Here is a 21374-nt window from a genome sequence, read left to right as displayed (position 1 = left end):
GAAGTGTAAACTATTTCTAATAATTTTTTATATTAATTACAGGTAGAAATAACATTTTAGATATATTGGGTTAAATTAAATATATTATTAAAACTAATTTCACCTTTTTTTTTTTACCTTTTATATGTGGCTACTAGAAAATTTAAAATTACACATGTGGATACATACTGCTATATATAAAATAGATAAACAAAAGGACCTATTGTATAATACAGGGAACTATACTCAATATCTTATAACAACCTATGATGGAAAAGAATCTGAAAAAGAATACATATATAATATCCATATACATATATACATAACTGAGTCACTTTGCTATACACCTTAAACACTGTAAATCAATGAGACTTCAATAAAAAAATTACACATGTGGCTCACTAATGAACAGCACTAGTATACGAGATGTAAGAGAAAGTTTGCATTTAAAACCATGTCTAAGTATAAAAGAGAAACTGCTGACATTCAAAGGCAATAAAAATTATGATTATTATATGAATGGAATGGAGATGACAGTGATACACAGAGGAGTATAAATATTAAAAGTAGATATATAAGATACTACCATAGTTTTCGACATGATGCCATCTAGAAGACATAAAAACTTACCTTATTTATTTCATTCACAATAAATCCTTCAGAAGCTGTAACCTCTGGGATGCCATCAAGGCCAATTCCTTGACAAGTTAGGCTGCCATACAAAGTTGGTTTCCCTATATAGACAAAGATGCATGTTTCAAAAAATAAGAAGAATTAAACATCTTTCTCCTTGAAGGCCCAATTCAGGCATCTGTATATATGGGAGGAAACTGGCTCATGAAAGAAAAGCAGGTACTTGTGTTAGTAGTGAGGCGAGTAGAAAGAAAAATAGCCTAGATGAACCTAATTTGGAAGAAATATACTCAAGGGCTAAAAGCCAGGAACAAAGATTTTGAGATATAATATAGTATTGTAAAGCTACTAGAGTAATCTCAACCTCAGTTTTACTGCCTGTGAAATGGAATTTTCCCAAGATGAAAGATGAAGATCAACATGAACATATGCATTTATCCACAGTACAGACATATTAACACAGACTAAAGAGTTAAGCTTCAATAACTGGGAAGTCTGCTTAAGCAGGACACTGCTTTTGTAGAAATATAGGCTAAATAAAATTCCTGCACATAAATGTTAAAACGTTCTCTTCTATTCTTCTCCTGCAGTGTGTGTGTGTGTGTGTGTGGTTCTGTAACAGCCCACAATGTGTGTGTGTGTTGTTCTGTAACATCCCACTGTGTGTGTGTTGTTCTGTAACAGCCCACAATGTGTGTGTGTGTTGTTCTGTAACAGCCCACTGTGTGTGTTGTTCTGTAACAGCCCACTGTGTGTGTGTGTTGTTCTGTAACAGCCCACAATGTGTGTTTATTGTTATGTAACAGCCCACTGTGTGTGTGTGTTGTTATGTAACAGCCTACAATGTGTGTGTGTTGTTATGTAACAGCCCACAATGTGTGTGTGTGTTGTTATGTAACAGCCCACAATGTGTGTGTGTGTGTGTGTGTTGTTCTGTAACAGCCCACAATATGTTGTTTACATTTCTGGCCTCCCCACCAGACTATGGAGTCCTTGAGTTCAGAAAACTAGTAAAGTGCTCAAATTATTCAGTAAATAACTGGTGCATGAAAATTAAATTCTAGGAGTAAGAGGGAAGTAAAAATCATCATGCCAAAGTCATTCATGCAGAGTAGGAGAGCTTCCTAGAGAGGGTGGGACTTAAGTAGGATCTTAAAAGATACAACTAGGCAGAAAATAAGGGAAAGGAAAGGGGAAGGAAACGGCAACCCACTCCAGTATTCTTGCCAGGAAAATCTCACAGAAAGAGAAGCCTGGTGGGCTATAGTTCATGGGGTCACAAAGAGTCGGACATGACTGAGTGAGCACAAGGGAAAGGAAACTCCATGTCAGGGAAGGGCATGTCGAGAATAAAGAACAGTCACACAGGAACAAGGGGAGAGGAGGCATCAATTAATATACTAGTTTAGTCACTGAAAGATATTAATGGAATAACTCACAATCTAAGGTAGAAGTCTGGACTAGAGAAGATCTAGTGAAGAAGGTGTGGCAGGGAAGTGGCATGAAATGTTAGTTCAGAAAGATGCCACAAAAACAGGGTTGAGTGAACTCTGCGTTTTGTCCCTCTCCATGATTCCCTCCTGGCTTCAAATTATCCTAGGAAGTCTGGCCCTTTTGGTATATTATTTCTACCAATCTCCTGTCAGCACTGTCAATGACCTCTCTACATTTACAAAGCTACTGAAACGATCTGAGTCTCGGTATCTTGTCTGTGTAACAAAAGTGAGATTAATCTAACCATTCACCTTTCTACATTTCTACATATAGGCTGCTGAGTGCAGATACAGAACAGGACACAGCTGTGCAAACTGGCACCACTCCAACTTACCACAGTTTTCAAGCTCTGCGTAGTTTTGGAGTCCTTTGGTCCCTTTTGTTCCCAGAGCAGCCAATTCTCACTATGCCTAGCCTATCAGCAAAACCTTCTTCCTGCATAACAGCCAAAAACTGGAAACAATTCAAATGTTCATCAGCTGATGAATGGACAAAAAATGTGATATGTCCTTACAGACTATTACTTGGCCATAAAAACATACGAATGCCACAAAATGGATGAACCTTGAAAATGTTCTGTTAAATGAAAGGTGCAAAAGGCCACATATTATGACTCTATTTATAAGAGATGTCCAAAACAGGCAAATCCACAGAGAAAGTCAATTAGCGGTTGCTAGGAGCTAGGAGGAGGGGAGAAAGTAGAAAGACTGCTAAACAGCATAAGGTTTCTTTTAGAGGTGATGAAAATGTGTAGAATTACTGACAGACACACAACTCTATGAATATACTAGAACCCACTGAATTGTACACTTTAAAAAGATAAACTTTACTGTATGTGAATTATATCTGAAAACAGTTATTATCTTAAAAAAAAAATCAAAATCCTAATAGTCCGTATGGTTGACATCTAGCACATAGATAGTATGCATTTTATTTCAACAAAACTGCCATTTCAGGGGAAAACAACAACAAAAAAAATCCTTTTCTTTAAGAGCTGACTCTAACTCCAACATCACATAGAAAATATAGGCTATAAGAAAATTTCACATTTCTATATCCAGGTCTATGCATGTATCTATTAACACATCTACACTTACCCTCACCTTCTTTCATCTTACTCTTTTAGACTTAATTCAATCTCTTTCTCATCTAAGATACTGATTTTTCAGCTGGTCGTCTTTTCTACCTACAACCTGAGTATTTTTTTCTTTTTTAAAAATATATTTATTTACTTTTAAATAAGGGCTTCCCTGGTGGCTCAGACTGTCAAGAATCTGCCTACAACGCGGGAGACCTGAGTTCAGTCCCTGGGTCAGGAAGATCCCCCGGAGGAGGGCATGGCAATCCACTCTAGTATTCTTGCCTAGAGAATCCCCATGAACAAAGGAGCCTGGCAGGCTACAGTCCATGGGGTTGCAAAGAGTCAGACACAACTGAGTGACTAAGCACAGCATTTTTAAATGAAACAAAGATGAATATTTTTAACGTATAACCTGTATTTTAATTGCTCTCCAATTAGTTCCCATCTTTAAAAATAAGACAAAAATCCTTGATTCTGAGACCTCCCAGCTACCACCTTTCTTTGACACAGCACCGATTTCCTCCAAAGATAACTGTTTAAAACTCTATTTCTCCTAGAATATCTTATTATGGAGAGATGTCAAAGGTCTCTGAAAATGAAAAATAATCAGCAAAACAAAGCTTTCTTACAAATTTAAAAGCAAAAAAATTTTAATGTTACCACACTAACTGAAAACAAATGGATGAGAATAATACAGGAATGTCATTGAAAGGAAAAATTTGGAAGACTTGGGAACTAACTATATATGGTAGGGTGAGGTACCAGGTTTTTCACTCTAATGTCTAGAATAGTGATAACTTCAGAACTGAGAAAATCTAGAAAGAAAACCTGTTTGACAACAGAAATGCTCAGCTTCAGATTTTGGATCTGATAAGCTCAAAACAGCAGCGAGAGTTTTAACCAGAAATGTTTAGCAGGTAACTATTCAATCTCTGCTTGAAAATGAAGAGAGGTCAGAACCAGAGCTGTAGACCCAGGAATCATTATCAGGAAGATCACAACTGAAGCTACAGAACTGCTTAGAATACAATAGTATATGGCAAAGACACTGATTAAGATGCAGAAGCAATGTCTCCACAAATGTCTGTGGCTCCCAATGGGACACCAATGGGAAGCCCTTCCCCTAGAACGGAGGAGTTGCAGTGGTATCCATACAGCACAGAATGGTCAAGAACATCTGAAGACTGTTGAAGCACATCTCAAGACTACTTGAAGCACCGTTCAAGTAGTCTAGGCCAGGAGAAAGTAGGAAGCTCTTTCCTAGGGGTTGTAAATCCTTTCTCTAAAGGGAAGGCATAGAGATTTAAGGATATTACCTGGGGGGTGACAGCTCAGCCAGGCCTCCCCTTCGTCCTTCCTATGAAGAGAAACAAAAACCTAATTAGACTCACTCAATGTCAAAATGGATGTTATTGATGAAGGGGAGAAAGAACATATAATTTCCAGTTTAGCCACAGCACTTACACAAATCAGTCTAATACGTTATCCAGGCATAGACAAATTTTATTGAAAAAATACTTATGGATTGTGTTTAATGCATAGACCTGTTAGTTAAGTGAAGCTCAAGTACTTCATCATGAAACACTTATTAGCTGCACTATCTTGGGCAACTTACTTCTTGATTCTGGACTTGTGTTCTTGCAAAGGTAGGTGGTCCTCAATAAATGCCAGTGTTCTTCCTATTACACATCTGGTGTTGTAGTAATAAAGGTTTATTTTCAGCCCACCTAGTAAGGCATAAGTTTCTTAAACTCAGGAGACAATAATGATGAATGTTCCATTCATCTTCACCATTTTTTCCATTTTTAAAACCTATTAGTATAACAGTTGCCATTCATGGCACTGCTGTTGGAGAAGGAAACGGCAACCCACTCCAGTATTCTTGCCTTGGAAATCCCAAGGACAGAAGAGCCTGGCCGGCTGTAGTCCACGGCAGACACGACTTAGCGGCTGAACATCTCGGTACCGCTGTACTCATTCTGGTGCCTGGCAAAATAACTTGCACAGTATATGATACACAATAAATAAATGAATGGTTTGCTGTTCATTCCAATTAAGCTGTTAGCGTCTCAAAGGCAGGAACCACCCTTAAGTTTAGAGTACACATCTGAACTCCGCCAAGCATCTATTTAGGTCAGAGTCTGGACATGGTTTAAGTGTTACACTGTTCCCTGAAAAGACCTGTGAAGTGAAGTGAAGTGAAGTGAAGTGAAAGTCGCTCAGTCGTGTCCGACTCTTTGCGACCCCACGGACTACACACAACATGACTAACACACCACTAGGAGAAGGCAATGGCACCCCACTCCAGTACTCTTGCCTGGAAAATCCTATGGACAGAGGAGCCTGGAAGGCTGCAGTCCATGGGGTCGCTGAGGGTCGGACACGACTGAGCGGCTTCACTTTCACTTTTCACTTTCATGCACTGGAGAAGGAAATGGCAACCCACTCCAGTGTTCTTGCCTGGAGAATCCCAGGGACGGCGGAACCTGGTGGACTGCCGTCTATGGGGTCGCACAGAGTCGGACACGACTGAAGTGACTTAGCAGCAGGGGTCGAGAAGCATGCCAAGACTCCTGGTAATGCAGATTGCTGGGACTTTTGGAAATAGCTGATAAGTAAGTATTTGCTAAATGACCATGACTATTTGGCCAAGAGTCTTCCTGCCTCTCAGTTTTCCTGTCTTTCTCCAACTCATTGATCCTATTCTGCCTCTGCCATCACACGACGCATACGTGTTTCCTGGGATACATAACTCTTCTGAGAATGAAAAACAATGACCATGTGGCTTTGAGACTTCTTCTAGGCCCAGGGTTCCATCAACAATTGATGAGGCAACCCCTATGGACATCCTGGGTCGGGGATGGCGCTCCTTAACGTAAAGGCAACATCCGCTACCCGCCTCCTATGTCCCAGTTCTGGACCTGGATTCACCTGAGAGCCTGGACCCAGTCGCTCTGAATCCTCAAAGGTACCGCCATCTTGACCCGCCTCCACCAGCCCGCCCCTTCCGCTCTCTCCCGGAAGTGGATGCCCCACAGAGCCTACGTCGAGAACGAAGGGCGGGATCTACCCGAAAAGCCGCTAATGGAAATACGTGATGTATTCTTTTTCTCTCCCCGCCCCTTTGCGCGCGCGCTCCTTGCAGGAAGCTGGTTCCTGACCCGAGGTTTACTGGGTAATTCGGTAGAGTTACAACTGCCTGCGAAACCGACGCCGCTGTGCAGCAGCGGGCGTTCGAGTCCTCCTGTCTGCTTGTTCGGTGAGCACTGTGTGCCGCGATCTTACGCGGTGAAGCCTAGCGGGCACAGCGCGGGCTCGCGAGTGCGCTTGCGTCCTCTCCGGAAGGTGGTCGAGGAGGTTTTAAGTAACTTGGCCGCCTGGGTTTTTCTGCTTACCCATCCTTTCAGTGCCTTCTTAGTCCCGGCTGGCCTTCGCGAACCAACTGCCGACCTTCCATCCTGCCCTGGTCTCTGAGCGAGGGTCTTCCACTTTTTACTCATGAGAGACTGAAGCCAGGTTGAGGTGGGGAATTAAGTCCTTTCGTAGCCCATGCACTTGTCCCTTATTAGCATCTTATTCCTTGCGGTAAAGTGAGTTAAATATTACCTTAAGAAGGAAGGAAACTAAGGGATTTCCTGTGTGGTCCAGTCGTTAAGATTGCCCTTCCACTATAGGGGACACCAGCTCGTTTCCTGGTAGGGGAACTAAGATCCCACATGCCAAAAAACTGGGGGGAAAAAAAAATGCACGCTAAGGCTTGCGCATAGTAAAACGAGGTGCCAGTATTTGAATCCGGATTTCTTGGCTTAGAATCCACGGCACTGTTCTTTCCACCATATTGTTTCAAGAGGCTTGCCCTTGCCTTTAGAGAGCTCAGTGTATTTAGAAAGAAGAAACATGTATAGTAATAGGAGTTATCATTTATTGAACTCTGGACGTGCCAGGCTCCTTACGTGCATTATCTCATTTAGTTTTCAGTCCTGTGAGATTTGATGTGTGTTTTTCAAGAGAGATTATAAAGTGTAATTTGCTCAAAGTATCCCAGTGAGTCAGTGACCAGGCTAATTTTCCAATCCAAGTTTTTTTTCGAAGCCCATTTTCTCCCTCCTCCCTTGCCTTCAAAGCAAATGAATTTTGTGTAGGGCCAGTACTCTTGCCTGGAAAATTCCATGGACAGAGGAGCCTTGTAGGCTACAGACTATGGGGTCACAAAGAGTCGGACACGACTGAGTGACTTAACTTCACTTAACTTATAGAGTTCTTGGGCTCTCCCAGTGGCTCAAAATGTAAAGAATCTGCCTGTAATGCAGGAGATCTGGGTTCAATCCCTGGGTCAGGAAGATCCTCTGGAGAAGGAAATGGCAACTTGCTCCAGTATTCTTGCCTGGAGAAATCCATGGACAAAGAAGCCTGGCGGGCTACAGTCCATGGAGTATCAAAGAGTCTGGACAGGACTGAGCGATTAACACTTTCACTTTCATAGAGTTATTAAAACCTTTTTGTGACTTCCCCATTGCCCTCTTGACACCTTAACATGTGGTCTTCCTATGATCAGATACTTTCTCAACTCATCACTTTCATTAATTTTCCTGTTCTCATACTCTATTCTCCAGTCATGTAAAACTTTCAGTTCATCTCATGTCAAATTCTGTCTCAAATCCCCACCCTGCTCTTCCATTGACTAGAAATATTCTTTACATCTCTGGCTCTTCCCTTTTCATCTTTCAAGTCTCAGTCTAGAAATCACTTTCTGCAAGAAAAGAAGGCTTCCCTGCCTGTTTGTCCCCTTGTCTGGCTTAGGTAGTCTCCACTGTCTTCCCAATTTTAGCTGTTTATAGACACTGTACACAAGTAAACAGCCTTTTAACTTACCTAAATTATAAACTCTATGAAGGCAGGAAGTGTATCTGTCTTGGTCACTCTTGTTTTCTCAACTGTAGCATAGAGCTTGGTACATGATAGATACTCAATGATAATTTGTTAAATGAATCAGAGACCCAGGAAAGGCATTAAGGAGTCTTAGCTTATTTATAGCCTGTCATGGTTAAATTTGTACAAAGGCTGAGTCATTTATCTTCAAACCTCTCTTAAGTTCCTTCTATATGCTACCTTGTGCTGGGTGCTCTGAAGCAGGTGATCATGGAAAGGCAATGTGGGCAAGTGCACCTCACATTAAGTATTCTCACACTTCACAAACTTAGTTCTTGCCCTATACCTTGTATGCTCTTTTCTCCACACAACTCTCCATTCTCCCAAATGTCAAACCCTACCCATATATGGTTACTCTCTCAAGTACTAAACTCTGTTCTTCTCTAGCCATAGAATAAGGCTAATTGAAAAAAAGAAGATTGCTTCTCCAGTAGGAGACCAGAGATAGCTTCCCCAGAAATGTGACATTTCACCCAATTCCAATTCTATTAGTAGAATCCATTTGAGCTTATTAGTGCTGTGCTGAGCATTCTCACATACTTTATCTCATTCTGTTCAGTTGAGACCATTTTGCAAGCCTGGTGCTGGGGGTACCAGGATGAATCACGCCCAGTATTTGTCCTCAAATAGCTCACAATCTTCAAGGGGAGACATAGGCATAAATAGGCTATAACAGTGCAGTGGTCAGTGTTGTTTATAACAGAGGAACATATATAATCATGTCCCTACTCTAACCTTGCTCCCATTGATATTCTAGAGACTCCAGAAGATGTCAGCTCAAGGCCATGCCTGGTCCCGACAGGTGAAGAAGGAGGATGAAGAAGAGGACCCACTGGACCAGCTCATCTCCCGCTCCGGCTGTGCTGCTTCCCACTATGCAGTGCAGGAGTGCATGGCCCAGCACCAGGACTGGAGGCAGTGCCAGCCACAGGTGCAGGCCTTCCGGGACTGCATGAGTGAACAGCAGGCAAGGCGACGGGAGGAACTGCAGAGGCTGAAAGAGCAAAGCAGCGCCCACCGCTGAGACCCCAAACCACCTATCCCCAGAGGATGGCCCTGCAGAAACTAACACCCAGACAGATCATGGGAGAAAGAAATCCTGAACAGTGGAAGTTTGTGCCAAGAACTCTAAGACTTGGGGATAGTATTTGGGCCCGGGGCTGAGAGCCAGGCAGCCATGGGGTTGGACATGAGCTATCATGTTGAGATCCCACACATCCTCATCCATATTGTGTCAACAATATTAAATATTGACCAGTATTTGCCATGTAAAATAGTGGGGTTAAGGGATGCTCCCCTATGCTACATCTTGGGTCAGTGTGCCAAGTACTGTGCTGATTACATGGACATTTAATTTTAAAGTAAATTCACAATCTAAAGGTAAATTTGTTTTATGAGACCTCATGTGCCATGCACTGTGTAGGAAACTGATGTAATGCAAATATATCTCCCTTCATATTGCTTTAGTCTGGTTTGAGAGAGAAAACACTGGAACAACTAATTTCTGATAATGATACAAATGACTTTATCTTTCATCAGTTGTTCTGGATGTTTCAGTCAGTCTAATGGAAGGAAGAAGGCAAATGGGAAAACAAATACTAAGTGCCTCTCATATGTCAGACTCTGTTGTATTAACAGATTCAGAATCTGATTTCAACATGCTCCCAACCAAAGAAATACATAAAGTTGACTTGATGTTTAAAAAGCAATTTAGCATAACATACAGATTTTCAGTTTTTGAAAAGTTTTTAGAATCTGTCAACATGAAGCTTATATTCCTACTTTAATAGCAATTTGCTGGAGCTGAATGAATGATTCTTCTTTTAGGTGGATGTGTACTGCAGCTCACAACAGTTGCCATTGCTTTCCATTTTCTTCCATAGAAGTGCATTACCCATTCTGTTATTTTGCCTCTGACATTTGGGAGTGGGAAGGGAGTTGAGAGAGTGACCATTGCTATAGAACTGGAATGCAAAGGGACATATGCTGTCATCATCATCAGAAATATTTCTTGAGCATATGTATATATATACACATTAGAAGCACAAATCTGAAATAGAATAGGCCCTAAAACTACTTTGAGCCTTTCTGTTGGTATTTGGGAAGGAGAAAAAGAGAAAAGAGGAGAAGTTAAGAGGAATTCAAGTTCAAAGAACCATAAAATCCCATTTCAAGCAGAAAGAAAGAACTGTGTGTATGTGTGTAAAAGGATGAATGAATCTATTGGGCCATGTGTGCTGTGTTGTGGTTCATCAGAGGTAGCAGTGTGAACTACATCTGTCAGCAAGAGTCTCAAAGAGAAGGGAGTTAGTTGACACTGTTAAAGACAAAGTAAACATTACATATTTGTAATATATAGAGCAGAAAGGATTACAATCTGCAACAAATAAAAAGTACCTAGAGGGATTTCCCTGGTGGTCCAGTGTTTAAGACACCACGATTCCATTGCAGGGGCATGGATTCGATCCCTGGTCAGGGAACAAAGATGCTACATGCCACTTGGGACAGCCAAAACAAAACAAACCAAAAAAATGTACCTAGAAATCAGTAAGAAAAAGCAAATAGCCCAACTGAAAAGTGAACAAAGTTAACTATGCCCCCAAAACATAGGAAAATGTAAATATATTCTACATCACTCATAATCAGAGAAATACAAATTTTAAAAACAAAAGTAGAATTAGGTCATCCTGTTGACAAAAATGAAAAGTATTTATAATGACCAATGTTCTTGGGGATGGAGAGAGACACATTCACACTACTGTAGGGATCATAAATTAATAAAGTTTTTTTCAGGGCAATTTGGTGAGATTTATAAATATTTTAAATATTTAAAAGCAATTCCTCTTTTAGGAATCCTCTTAAACATCTTATAAAATGTGTACACTATTATTTTCATTGCAGCATGTGTTTAATAGTGAATAAATGGTCATGGTATGAAGTTGCATCAGTGAGGACTATTTGCTTATACAAACACTACAAAAGAAACATACCTATTTATTAATTTGTATAATTAAAATAGAAATAATAGGTCATGAGGGGCAGGGAATTCTAACAGAAAGAGTAGGAGAATCTTCTCAGCAGGAGGAATGGCTTTCACACCAGCTAAGTGGATGGAACAGGTTTGGAAGGATTCCAGTAACAAGAGAGCCAACACTGGGAGGGTCACAGAATGTGTTTGGGCAAAGAGGGCTCTATTGACACCCAAGCCTGTTTCCTTAAGTATAATAAATGGGGATAATTCCTATTTAATAGGCACACAATGAGAATTAAATGAATTAAATATGTAAATACCTGGTAATAAAAGTTGTTAGCTTTTACTAAACTATTATAACTAATATATATGGAGCATTTAACCCTGGCTATCTGATTCCAGAGTCTGTGCTCTCAGTCCCTATGATATGCTGCTTTCAATCCCACTTACTAGATTAGGGGTTAGTATAGTTTGGGGCAAACTACTAAACATCTCAGGATCTGTTTTTCCTTCTGTAAAAATGCAGTTAGTAATACCTTCCTCAAAGGCATCAAAGCTAGTAAGTGTAGATCTTCTCCATAGGGTTGTTGAAAGAATGAGTTAATATTGATAGAGAGCTTAGGAATAGCATCTGGCACATCGGTGGCACCCCACTCCAGTACTCTCGCCTGGAAAATCCTATGGACGGAGGAGCCTGGTAGGCTGCAGTCCATGGGGTCACTAAGAGTCGGATACGACTGAGCGACTTCACTTTCACTTTTCACTTTCACGCACTGGAGAAGGAAATGGCAACCCACTCCAGTGTTCTTGCCTGGAGAATCCCAGGGACGGGGGAGCTTGGTGGGCTGCTTTCTATGGGGTCACACAGAGTCAGACACGACTGAAGTGACTTAGCAGTAGCAGCAAACCTTCACTAAATGCTAGCTATTATCATCACTATTGTGTGCTAGTCACTGTCCTGAGTTATGTTACCTCATTAATCTTCATAACACTACTAACTCCCCTTTACAGAGGAGGAAGTAAAAGGCAGATTGCAGATCAGACTCCAAGTATGTCTTAAGCCTATGTTATTCTCCACTCTGTGCTCTCACAAGCATCTCATGCCTAGCACAGTGCTTAACACAGTAAGAAACCATACTTATGTGGAAATACTACTTTGCTTTTTCTTACTGCTTCATGAAAAGGAAATTAACCAGTGCAAGTTGCCCACAGTTTTCTAGATTAATATGGTGTTTTTAGTCTCTCAGTTCTGCAACCCACAGCCGTGGAGCTGGAGTTTAGGGTGGTCCCTGCCTGTCCCTGTACACTCTATACCTACCTCTGCAGAGAGGCTCAGTGCCACAGATGAGCAGAGAGACCTTTTGGCTGGGTGCCACTGTTGGCTAGGCCTAAGGCAGACATGATTTGGCTCTTCCCTGCAAGGTCCTTGGCTGGGGACGTGGCCAGTGCTCAATACAAAGGTGCACTGCGAAGTGTTCTACTAGATGAGTAATCAGATACTCCTCCCACTTTCCTCCCTCAGGTAAAGTTGCCAGACCAAGTCCTGGGCTGCTGACTTTAGAAATCCAAGAACTGGAGGGAGTCCAGGCTGAAACCCTGTACTTTCCCCACTGTTTGGAAGGGTAGGGCTCCCCGCTCTGCTCCAGCAGGGACTTGAAGCAGGCAGAGGAAGCAGGGGGGATTTCTTCCTTTGCTAGCAATTATCTTCTGAAGAGTTTTCATTCCTCAGAGCCTGGACGTCTTGCAGAGCCTTGCTACTCTGTCTCAACGTGAAGCTGGTTCTGTAAATCTGAAATGTCTGAGGATGCAAGTTACTCCAAGGGGCATATAAGACCTAAATGAATCATTTCAAATTCTTCAGGGAGATCAGACGTTTGAAGAAAAAAATGGCACAAAGAGATCAAAGTACAGATTGAACAAGTACAAGACACATTGGCTGCTTCTACCTGTATTGCCTTGTCAGCAATTCTAGTTCCAGACATGCCCAATTCACGCTCAGAGACCTTTCCTCCCCTGAATATACTCTACATCCCAGAACACTGAGGACTGGGGTCTATGAGCGTTGTTCCAGTGTCTGAATGCCCCAAATATCCAGATTCCATTTCTTTCTTTGCAACTAAAAACACCCTTTCAGAATCCACAGCTGGCTTGATGGCGGAGGAGTAAGGCATCCTCAGCCAGAAGAAAAGGAGTAACATAAAGCTGAGGAATCCACCGCCTTCATGAGGAAAACTGCCCATTTAACCTGGACATTCTGTCCTTGAAAGTTACTGATCCACATAAGAATCCATTTCTAAAAATTTCAGCAATGTGTACTGAACCAGGAATTCAGTGACTTAAAGCTATCCCTGTGAGTGACCTCGGACAAGTCTCTTTCCCTCCTGGGTCAGTTAACTCATCTGTAAAATGAAAACCAGAACAGATTATCTTAAAGATTATATACTGATAGAGCCAAAACTAGAACCCAGCTACTCTGATTCCTAATCCATTGACCTTTCGTTTCTTCTCTCCTGCCTTCTGCTGCTGCTAAGTCACTTCAGTCGTGTCCGACTCTGTGCGACCCCATAGACAGCAGCCCACCAGGCTCTGCCGTCCCTGGGATTCCCCAGGCAAGAACACTGGAGTGGGTTGCCATTTCCTTCTCCAATGCATGAAAGTGAAAAGTGAAAGTGAAGTCGCTCAGTTGTGTCCAACTCTCAGCGACCCCATGGACTGCAGCCTTCCAGGCTCCTCTGTCCATGGGATTTTCCAGGCAAGAGTAGTGGAGTGGGGTACCATTGCCTTCTCTGTCTCTCCTGCCTAGCCCTCATGTTTTTGCAGCAGTACTAGACATATTTTAACCCTAACTGGGTCCAAACCTAAAAGTATGCTAAAGGAATGAACTACAGTTACATGCAACAACATGAGTAAAAACAGCAGGGTAAGTGAATGAAGTCAGACACAAAAGGGTATATACTCAAAGCTATTTATATATTGTTAGGCAAAACTAACCTATGGCAATAGAAATGAGATTAGTGGTTGTTTCTGGGAAGAACGACTATCAAAGAATGTAGAGGAACTTTCTGGGGGGATGGAAATGTCTTTAATAGAAGTGTAGGTTTCATAGGTGACAGCATTTTCAAAACTGATCAGATATACACTTAAGATCTTTGTTTCACCATATATAAATTATACTTCAATGAAAAAATAATCTTTAAAAAAAGTATAGGGAAGTTTAGATGGGAAGGTAATCTAACATTTACTGAGCACATGCTTGCCCATTTTATACATTATCTCCATCTCAAGTTCCTAAAAAGGATTACCCCCATTTTACACATCAAAACACAGGATTGATGAGATTAAAATAATTCACCTGAGGCCTCAAAACTAATAAATGTAGAAATTAAGAACAGCTCAGTTTTGTCTGCCTCTTTTCTTTATAATAGGTTCTTTCAGGAAGGCAGGAGAAGGAATTAATATTTTCAGCCTAGAGCCCAGAGACTTGTATTCCATTTGATTTCACTGCCATGTGTTCCTAGGGAAGTTCACTTCCCTCTAAAGAGTGAAATATCTGTTCCTTTTACCAGGATAAGGCATGATGAGTAATTTTCATCTGTTTCAGGGCAGACTAATCACGAGCAACAAAAGCCCTTTGGCTCTAGTGAGAGGATAAATCACTAACTAGGTCAGTGACACAAGAGCTCCAAGGTGACAACTCAGAAGCCTCTTGTTTAAGAGGGAAGCCTGACTCATCCCTCATGATGTAATGGAAAGAGATGGACTGGGAATCAAGAGATCTGAATCCTGCTCCCAGCTCTGCCGATGAGGTGCCCTGCCACCTTGACTAAAGCACTGCCCTTCCTGGGCCCTCACCTGCACTTGCAGGATAAAAGAGGTTAGGCTGGCTGGTCTCAAGTCCCTAAGCTCTAGTATCTTGTCAATTTGTGAAACCTTGCGTTTTGCTGTCACAAATTATTAACAAGGAAAGGTGAGCAGCTGGAAAATACCACTGTATTCCACGGTCCTAAATGGGGCCCACATGACATTGCCTGTTGCCCATGTGATATGGAGGCACTGTGTGTCTGTGTGTATGCTTGTGTGCTAAGTCACTTCAGTTGTGTTCAACTCTGCGACCCTATGGACTGTAGCCTCCCAGGCTCTTCTGTCCATGGGGGTTCTCCAGGCAAGAATACTGGAGTGGGTTGCCATGCCCTCCAGGGAATCTTCCCAACCCAGGGATCGAACCCTGTCTCTTATGTCTCCTGCATTGGCAGGCGGGTTCTTTACCACTGGTGCCACCTGGGAAGCCCGTCTGTGTGTATACATATGTTTAATTCACCTTATTTTCAAGTCACTACACATCCTCCAATTTTATACTCATCCATTAGCTGCTGCTCTCTCAACTTCCCTAAAGGAAACTCAGCAATGATTACTTCTCCAACCAGAATATCAGTCTTCACCTGGCAAATTCTGCCCATACTCCCAGTGGGGTTCCCTTCTAACTCCTGGCCTGCTGAACCTTCAATTTGAATTCAGAAAAGCATTTTAATTGAGGGCACCTGCTATCTTGACAGCCCTCCCCAGTGTTACACCTTGAGAAGAAATCTGAGTTTCCCCTTGTTGCTTTTGGAAACCAAATAAACCAAAATAACTTCAGAGCTGAAAATTTCTGAAAAATTTCAGGAAAGTACATGCAATACTAAGAATGCTCTAAGCTCTCCCAGACCTCTGTATAGGTCATCCAAGAGAAGTAGGGGGTAACAGAGGGGAGAGGTGTGCCACTTATTAGCCGTGTGACCCTAGGATGTCGATTCAGCTCTCCAAACCCCAGTTTCTTCACCTGTAAAATTGGAAATAATACCATCAACCCCAAGGATAATCTGTATAAAGCATAGAGCGTAATTAGAGTTCAATAAATGTGAGACGCATTCACACATTTTCACACATGGTTACTATCTGCATGCACACACATATGAAGTGAAGTCACTCAGTCGTGTCCGACTCTTTATGACCTCATGGACTATAGCCTACAAGGCTCCTCTGTCCATGGAATTTTCCAGGCAAGAGTACTGGAGTGGGTTGCCATTTCCTTCTCCAGGGGATCTTCCCAACTCAGGGATCGAACCCGAGTCTCCCGCATTGCAGGCAGACACTTTACCGTCTGAGCCACCAGGGAAGTCCTTAAGGCTGCTGCTGCTGCTGCTGCTAAGTCGCTTCAGTTGTGTCCGACTCTGTGCGACGCCATCGACGGCAGCCCACCAGGCTCCCCCATCCCTGGGATTCTCCAGGCAAGAACACTGGAGTGGGTTGCCATTTCCTTCTCCACTGGGTGAAAGTGAAAAGGGAAAGTGAAGTCACTCAGTCGTGTCCGACTCTTCGCGACCCCATGGACTGCAGCCTTCCAGGCTCCTCCGTCCATGGAATTCTCCGGGCAAGAACACTGGAGTAGGGTGCCATCGCCTTCTCCCGCCCTTAAGGCTAGTGGTTCTCAAAGAGGACCAGCAACTTTGACCAGCAGCAGCAGCACCCTTGCTCAAGATCTAAATCAGAAAATCTGGGAATGGAGTCCAGTAATTCGTGTTCTTAAAAGCCTTGCAGGTGATCCTGATGCATGCTTAAGTTTAAAAACCAATGACTTAGATCCATGTTTGACAAACTATTTTTATAAAGGGCCATGTAAAAATGTTTTAGCTTAACCGTCTTTGTCACAACGACTCAGCTCTGCCATGGCAACATAAAAGCAGCCACAGACAATATATAAATGAATGAGCAGGGCTCTGTTCCCATAAACCTTTGTCTATGAGGGTTTAAAATAGGGTTTTGGAACTGGATAGAGGTTGCACAACACTGCAAATGTATTAAATACCATGCGATTATTCACTTTCAAATGGTTAGTTTTGTGACATGTGAATGTCACCTCAATAAATTATTTTTGAAAAGCAAATAGACAGTGGATGGGATTTGGCTCACAGGCTGCAATTTCCTGACACCTGACCAAGATCAACCTTTAATTCTTTGCTTAAACTTATTCCAGCCAACCCTAATTTGCAGTTATGTAACATCTACCTGCATACTTATGACAGGTCACTCACTACCCCACAAGGTAATTTTTTTTTTCACTTATAAATAGACCCTGATTCTATCTGGAGGGTTTTTTCATATACAAAACCTCCCTCCCTGTGCCTTTTTTCCATGGAGAGTTTACTTATGATTGTCTGCCTCATTAAAGGGACTCCATGCCAGGTTGATTTAAAGGATGAGTTCACTCTTAATTGGAGAAATTCTGAAGGGGAACACACTTGTGCACTAAAGCACCAGGCAAAGAGAAATCCAATCCCTTAGTTAAAGATACTCCACAGGATGGACTGACTTCTCACATACATACACATATCCATCAGCTTTTTATTAGATGGAGGATACCCAGGGTTGGCTCAAAAAAAAGTGGTGACAATTGGTAAGCAAGCAGAGGAGACACTCCTGGCAGTGGAGTTGGGTACTTATGATGTAGAGGGTCAGGGTCTCCTGCTCAACTCTGGCCACCCAGGAAGCTCCTCCCCTTGCCACTCAATATCACCAGTGCTGAAAGGCATGAAAGGGTCTGCAATGAGCTAGTTCAACTTGGCTAACAGTTCTTCCAGTTCTGGCCGAGGTTTGAACCTTCCCTTGAAGTCTTCTTCAGTGTGCTATGGAGAAGAAAAAGAAAATAAGAGGGAATTACTACAGAGTCACTCAAATATGCCCAGCATCAGAAAAGGATACATCAGCCAGCTCTGTAGAAAATTATTTGGATTCAACTAACTTTTACTGAGTAGCTACTATGTACCAGGGTTCGATCCCTGGGTCAGGAACATCCCCTGGAGGAGGGCACAGCAATCCACCTCCAGTATTCTTGCCTGGAGAATCCCCATGGACAGAGGAGCCTGGCAGGCTACAGTAACAGTGTTGCAAAAAGTCGGACAGGACTGAAGCAACTTAGCATGCACACACATACTATGTACCAGACTTATATTAGGTATCAAGGACTCAAATTTGAATTGGACTTCCTCCATGCCTATTTGTGTTCTGATTACTTACACTGTATGTGACCTTAAGTCATATTCTTTCTGCTATACAGCTGCCTCAAGGGAGGGAATTTGGGGGTATAATGGGCTACCCCTAATATCAGGATGCTCTGACAGAGTTCATCTTTCATGGTCTATGAAGTATGATCCCTGATGCATTGGAACAGTCAGACTAATAATCACGGTAAAGCAGCCTGCACACCTTTCCTGATTATTATCTGGGTTAAGTTATCCACATGCCTTTTCTGTTTCTAAAGTCAGCCAGTCCAGATTTTCTTATCCATATTTTGAGCCCATCAGTGGGCCTCTTCTCAAATTAGCACCTACCTCCCTCACCGACAATTTGACTCCTTCAGGAAGATTGCTTTGGATTATTTCCAAGAAAATCTCTGCAAACGTAGCACTCAAACCACTGATCTGCAAAAGGAAAGAAGATGCTTGAAGAGAGTCACTAAAAGTTAGGTGGTTGGGCAGAAAGGGCAAGGGCTCAAATGTCAGCACCAGTAGAGCCTGAGGGCCTTTGGGTGAAGGATTAACACCCAGAGCTGGTCTTGGAGCTCAGATTTCACAGGATTTCAATTTTTCTTGCTGATCTGCCAAGTCGTCTGATTACTGAGATGGTCATGGCCAATATCTGCTCTTCCCCCACCCCCACCCCCCAATATCTGCTCTTGTAGGCAATGAATGTCATAACTGGATTAAGAGGTTAAGTCCAGGATGACTTTCTGAGTCAACTCAAGTTTACCCACAAAGACCACCCACTACCTGATTGTCGTCAGACCCTGTGCTGAGAATCCAAAGATACATCAGATGTGTTGGAAGAAAGGCACGCAGCGGGCAGTCAGAACCCAGAAGAGAAACATCTACCTAACTTAATCAGGGAGGTTAAAAAAAAAGCTTCCAAAAGAGGTAACATCTGGCTGGAGTCTTGAAAAACAAGGGTAAATTCGGAGAATTCAACTGTAGTGTGGAGTTGAGTTTTTTTTTTTAAGGCAGAGGAAATAATATTTAGTAAAATGTGAAGGAATTGCACAGTACTAGAGAATTAAAACTAGTTCCATGTGTGACTGGAACGAATGAAGGTATGAAGAGGAAAAGCTGGAGAAGAATCATGAAGCCACTTAGGTGCTAATCAAGAGTTCAAACTTTATCCTATGGGCCTTGGTGGCAAGTTAGATCTGTCATAAAATGAAGCTCAAATAATTTATTCCTGATAACACTTAAAGAACCAAGATTGTAAGTACTTTAATCATTTAAAAATTTAACATAGATTTAGGGTGTTACTATCTTAACATCCTGCTGGTTATCTTCCTGATACATTTCTTGAGTGGATCAAAAAGGGTGAAGTCCATGTGTTGGAATATTACTTGGCAGTAAAAAGGAATGAAGTATTGATATGTGCTACTACTACAACATGGATGAACCCAGAAAACATTATGCTACATGAAAGAAGCTAGATATAAAAGGCCATATATTATATAACTTCATTTGAAGAAGATTCTAGAAGAGGTAAAACCACAGAAATGGAAAGTAGATTAGTGGTTGCCAGGAGCTAGGGGAATGGGGAAAAAGGACTGACTGCTAATGGATACAGAGTTAAAATGAAGCCACTGAGGGGGGTCTATGTGGGAAAATGACATGATCACACTGACATGAGTGTAAAGCAAAGTGGATGGATCTGAAAGGTTTTTAGGGGTAGAAACCATAGAATCTGGAGAATGAATGGATACCCAAGGACAAAGAAGGATCAAGCATTAAGCTCAAAGGTGAGGAGGATTATAAGCAAAAAAAGCCACAATCCTCTACAATTAGTCTTGCATACACTGAGTGTAGGGCACCTGTTGAACATCTTGGCGGAGAAACCCAGTAGACAACTGGATATCAGGTTTGAAACTCAACCAAGAAAGAACCAGGAGAGGCAGAGACATTTCAAGTTTCTTCCAGAGTACCTACCTGAACCACTCGCTCGTGGGTGGTAAGAACTGAGTCCAGTAACATTTTGTTGCCTTGGTCCTGAAGCTGCAACACCTCCATGGTTTTGGTGGGCATCGCATAACTGTGGGAAGGAAAAGTCAGCTATTGGGAGGGTTCCTTTAAGCCAGCCACACCACTTCAGTCAGGGTAGTGCCTGAGTGCAGCCACCACTGCATGCAGTAGCTCCTGCAACCTTGGGCTGTCTATCTGCAGCCGGGGGCAAAGTAACCAGATCCTCTTACACCTTCTCCAGAAGCCTTTACACTCCGTGAGGGGATAGACCACGTCTAATACTTTTATGCATCCCTAGTCACGCTTAATATAACACTCTGAGTAAAGCCTGGTGATTAATAAGTATTTGCTGCTACTAAATAATAGCCAGTTCTAAAAGAATTAAGCTCACCACTAGGTACACTCTGGAGGCTAATCTTGGGTATTTCATCTCTTCTGAAGAAATGAGGTGTGAAACCCAATCCTGCTCCAGTTGTATTTTTATTTTACTTATTTTTTTTAAATTTGGCCATGCTGTGAGGCATGTGAAATCTTAGTTCTCTGACCAGAGACTAAACCCGTGCACCCTGCAGTGGCAGCACAGAGTCTTAACCACTGGACCACCAAGGGAGTCCCCTGCTTCAGTTCTACAGCAGGATTTCTTAATGTCAGCACTATTGACCGTTTAGAACAGATAATTCTTATGGTGGGGGCTGGCCTATGCATCCCTAACCTCTATATCCAGCAAATGCTAGTAGTACCTGCAAAGTGATAACAATCAGAACTATCTCCAGACATTGTTAAACGTCTCCAGGTTGAGAAACATTGTTGTAATCTATGCTCACTATAATCAGCTTCAGTAGATCTATATAGCACAATGAAAAGAGTGCTGGACTTGGGGACACGTCTTAGCCCTGCCACTTATGAGTAATATTTACTTAGGCAAGTCCCTTCCCCTTCTTGGACTCAGTTTCTTCATGTATAATGGGGATTACAATCCAGGATTTTATCAATAGACAATTATAAGAATCAGATATGGTGATGAGATAGAACTGATGACTACACAGAAATATGATATTAGTATTGTGTTCATCTTATCAAAAAGTTCCTCAAACTGAATACTCAAATGGAATACTAATAACAACAGTAGGATTGCTGACTTTTCATGTTACACAAACTTCATGAATTAAGAGAAAGAAGCATGACCCTCTACAGATGAACTGCTACAAAAAGAAGTCTGGTGTAATGGAAAGTGTTTTGGAAACATGCAAGTCAGTACTGG

At 42.1% G+C, this 21374-nt stretch overlaps 3 protein-coding genes across 3 annotated transcripts in view; 1 reads left to right on the top strand and 2 right to left on the bottom strand.

The window, feature by feature from the left end:
- PAAF1 (proteasomal ATPase associated factor 1) overlaps positions 1-6165 on the bottom strand; it is a 40623-nt gene extending 34458 nt beyond the window's left edge. Inside the window, 5 exon segments of the mRNA XM_052652666.1 lie at positions 610-713; positions 4504-4544; positions 4803-4894; positions 4896-4914; positions 6119-6165. Of these exon segments, the coding sequence (XP_052508626.1) occupies positions 610-713; positions 4504-4544; positions 4803-4894; positions 4896-4914; positions 6119-6165 (303 nt within the window).
- Positions 6166-6328: 163 nt separating this feature from the next.
- Positions 6329-9564, top strand: LOC128060789 (cytochrome c oxidase assembly factor 4 homolog, mitochondrial). The gene is made up of 2 exons (XM_052653164.1): positions 6329-6446; positions 8874-9564. The coding sequence occupies exon 2, from the start codon at positions 8886-8888 to the stop codon at positions 9138-9140; it is 255 nt and encodes an 84-aa protein (XP_052509124.1). The 5' UTR covers positions 6329-6446; positions 8874-8885; the 3' UTR covers positions 9141-9564.
- Positions 9565-17450: 7886 nt separating this feature from the next.
- MRPL48 (mitochondrial ribosomal protein L48) overlaps positions 17451-21374 on the bottom strand; it is a 52336-nt gene continuing 48412 nt past the window's right edge. The window contains exons 6-8 of the mRNA XM_052652833.1: positions 20081-20183; positions 18455-18544; positions 17451-17749 (exon numbers count right to left, since the gene is read on the bottom strand). Coding sequence (XP_052508793.1) covers positions 17675-17749; positions 18455-18544; positions 20081-20183 — 268 coding nt within the window. The 3' untranslated portion in view covers positions 17451-17674. The remainder of the gene's footprint in view (positions 17750-18454; positions 18545-20080; positions 20184-21374) is intronic.

The sequence above is a fragment of the Budorcas taxicolor genome, chromosome 15 (genome assembly GCF_023091745.1).
Source record: "Budorcas taxicolor isolate Tak-1 chromosome 15, Takin1.1, whole genome shotgun sequence".
Classification (NCBI taxonomy): Eukaryota; Metazoa; Chordata; class Mammalia; order Artiodactyla; family Bovidae; genus Budorcas; species Budorcas taxicolor.
The sequence above is the reverse complement of the archived record's forward strand: the minus strand, read 5'-3'. Positions and strand labels throughout refer to the sequence as shown.

Excerpts from the sequence above, each read along its gene's own strand:
- LOC128060789 (XM_052653164.1), top strand. The coding sequence starts at position 8,886 with ATGTCAGCTCAAGGCCATGCCTGGTCCCGACAGGTGAAGAAGGAGGAT.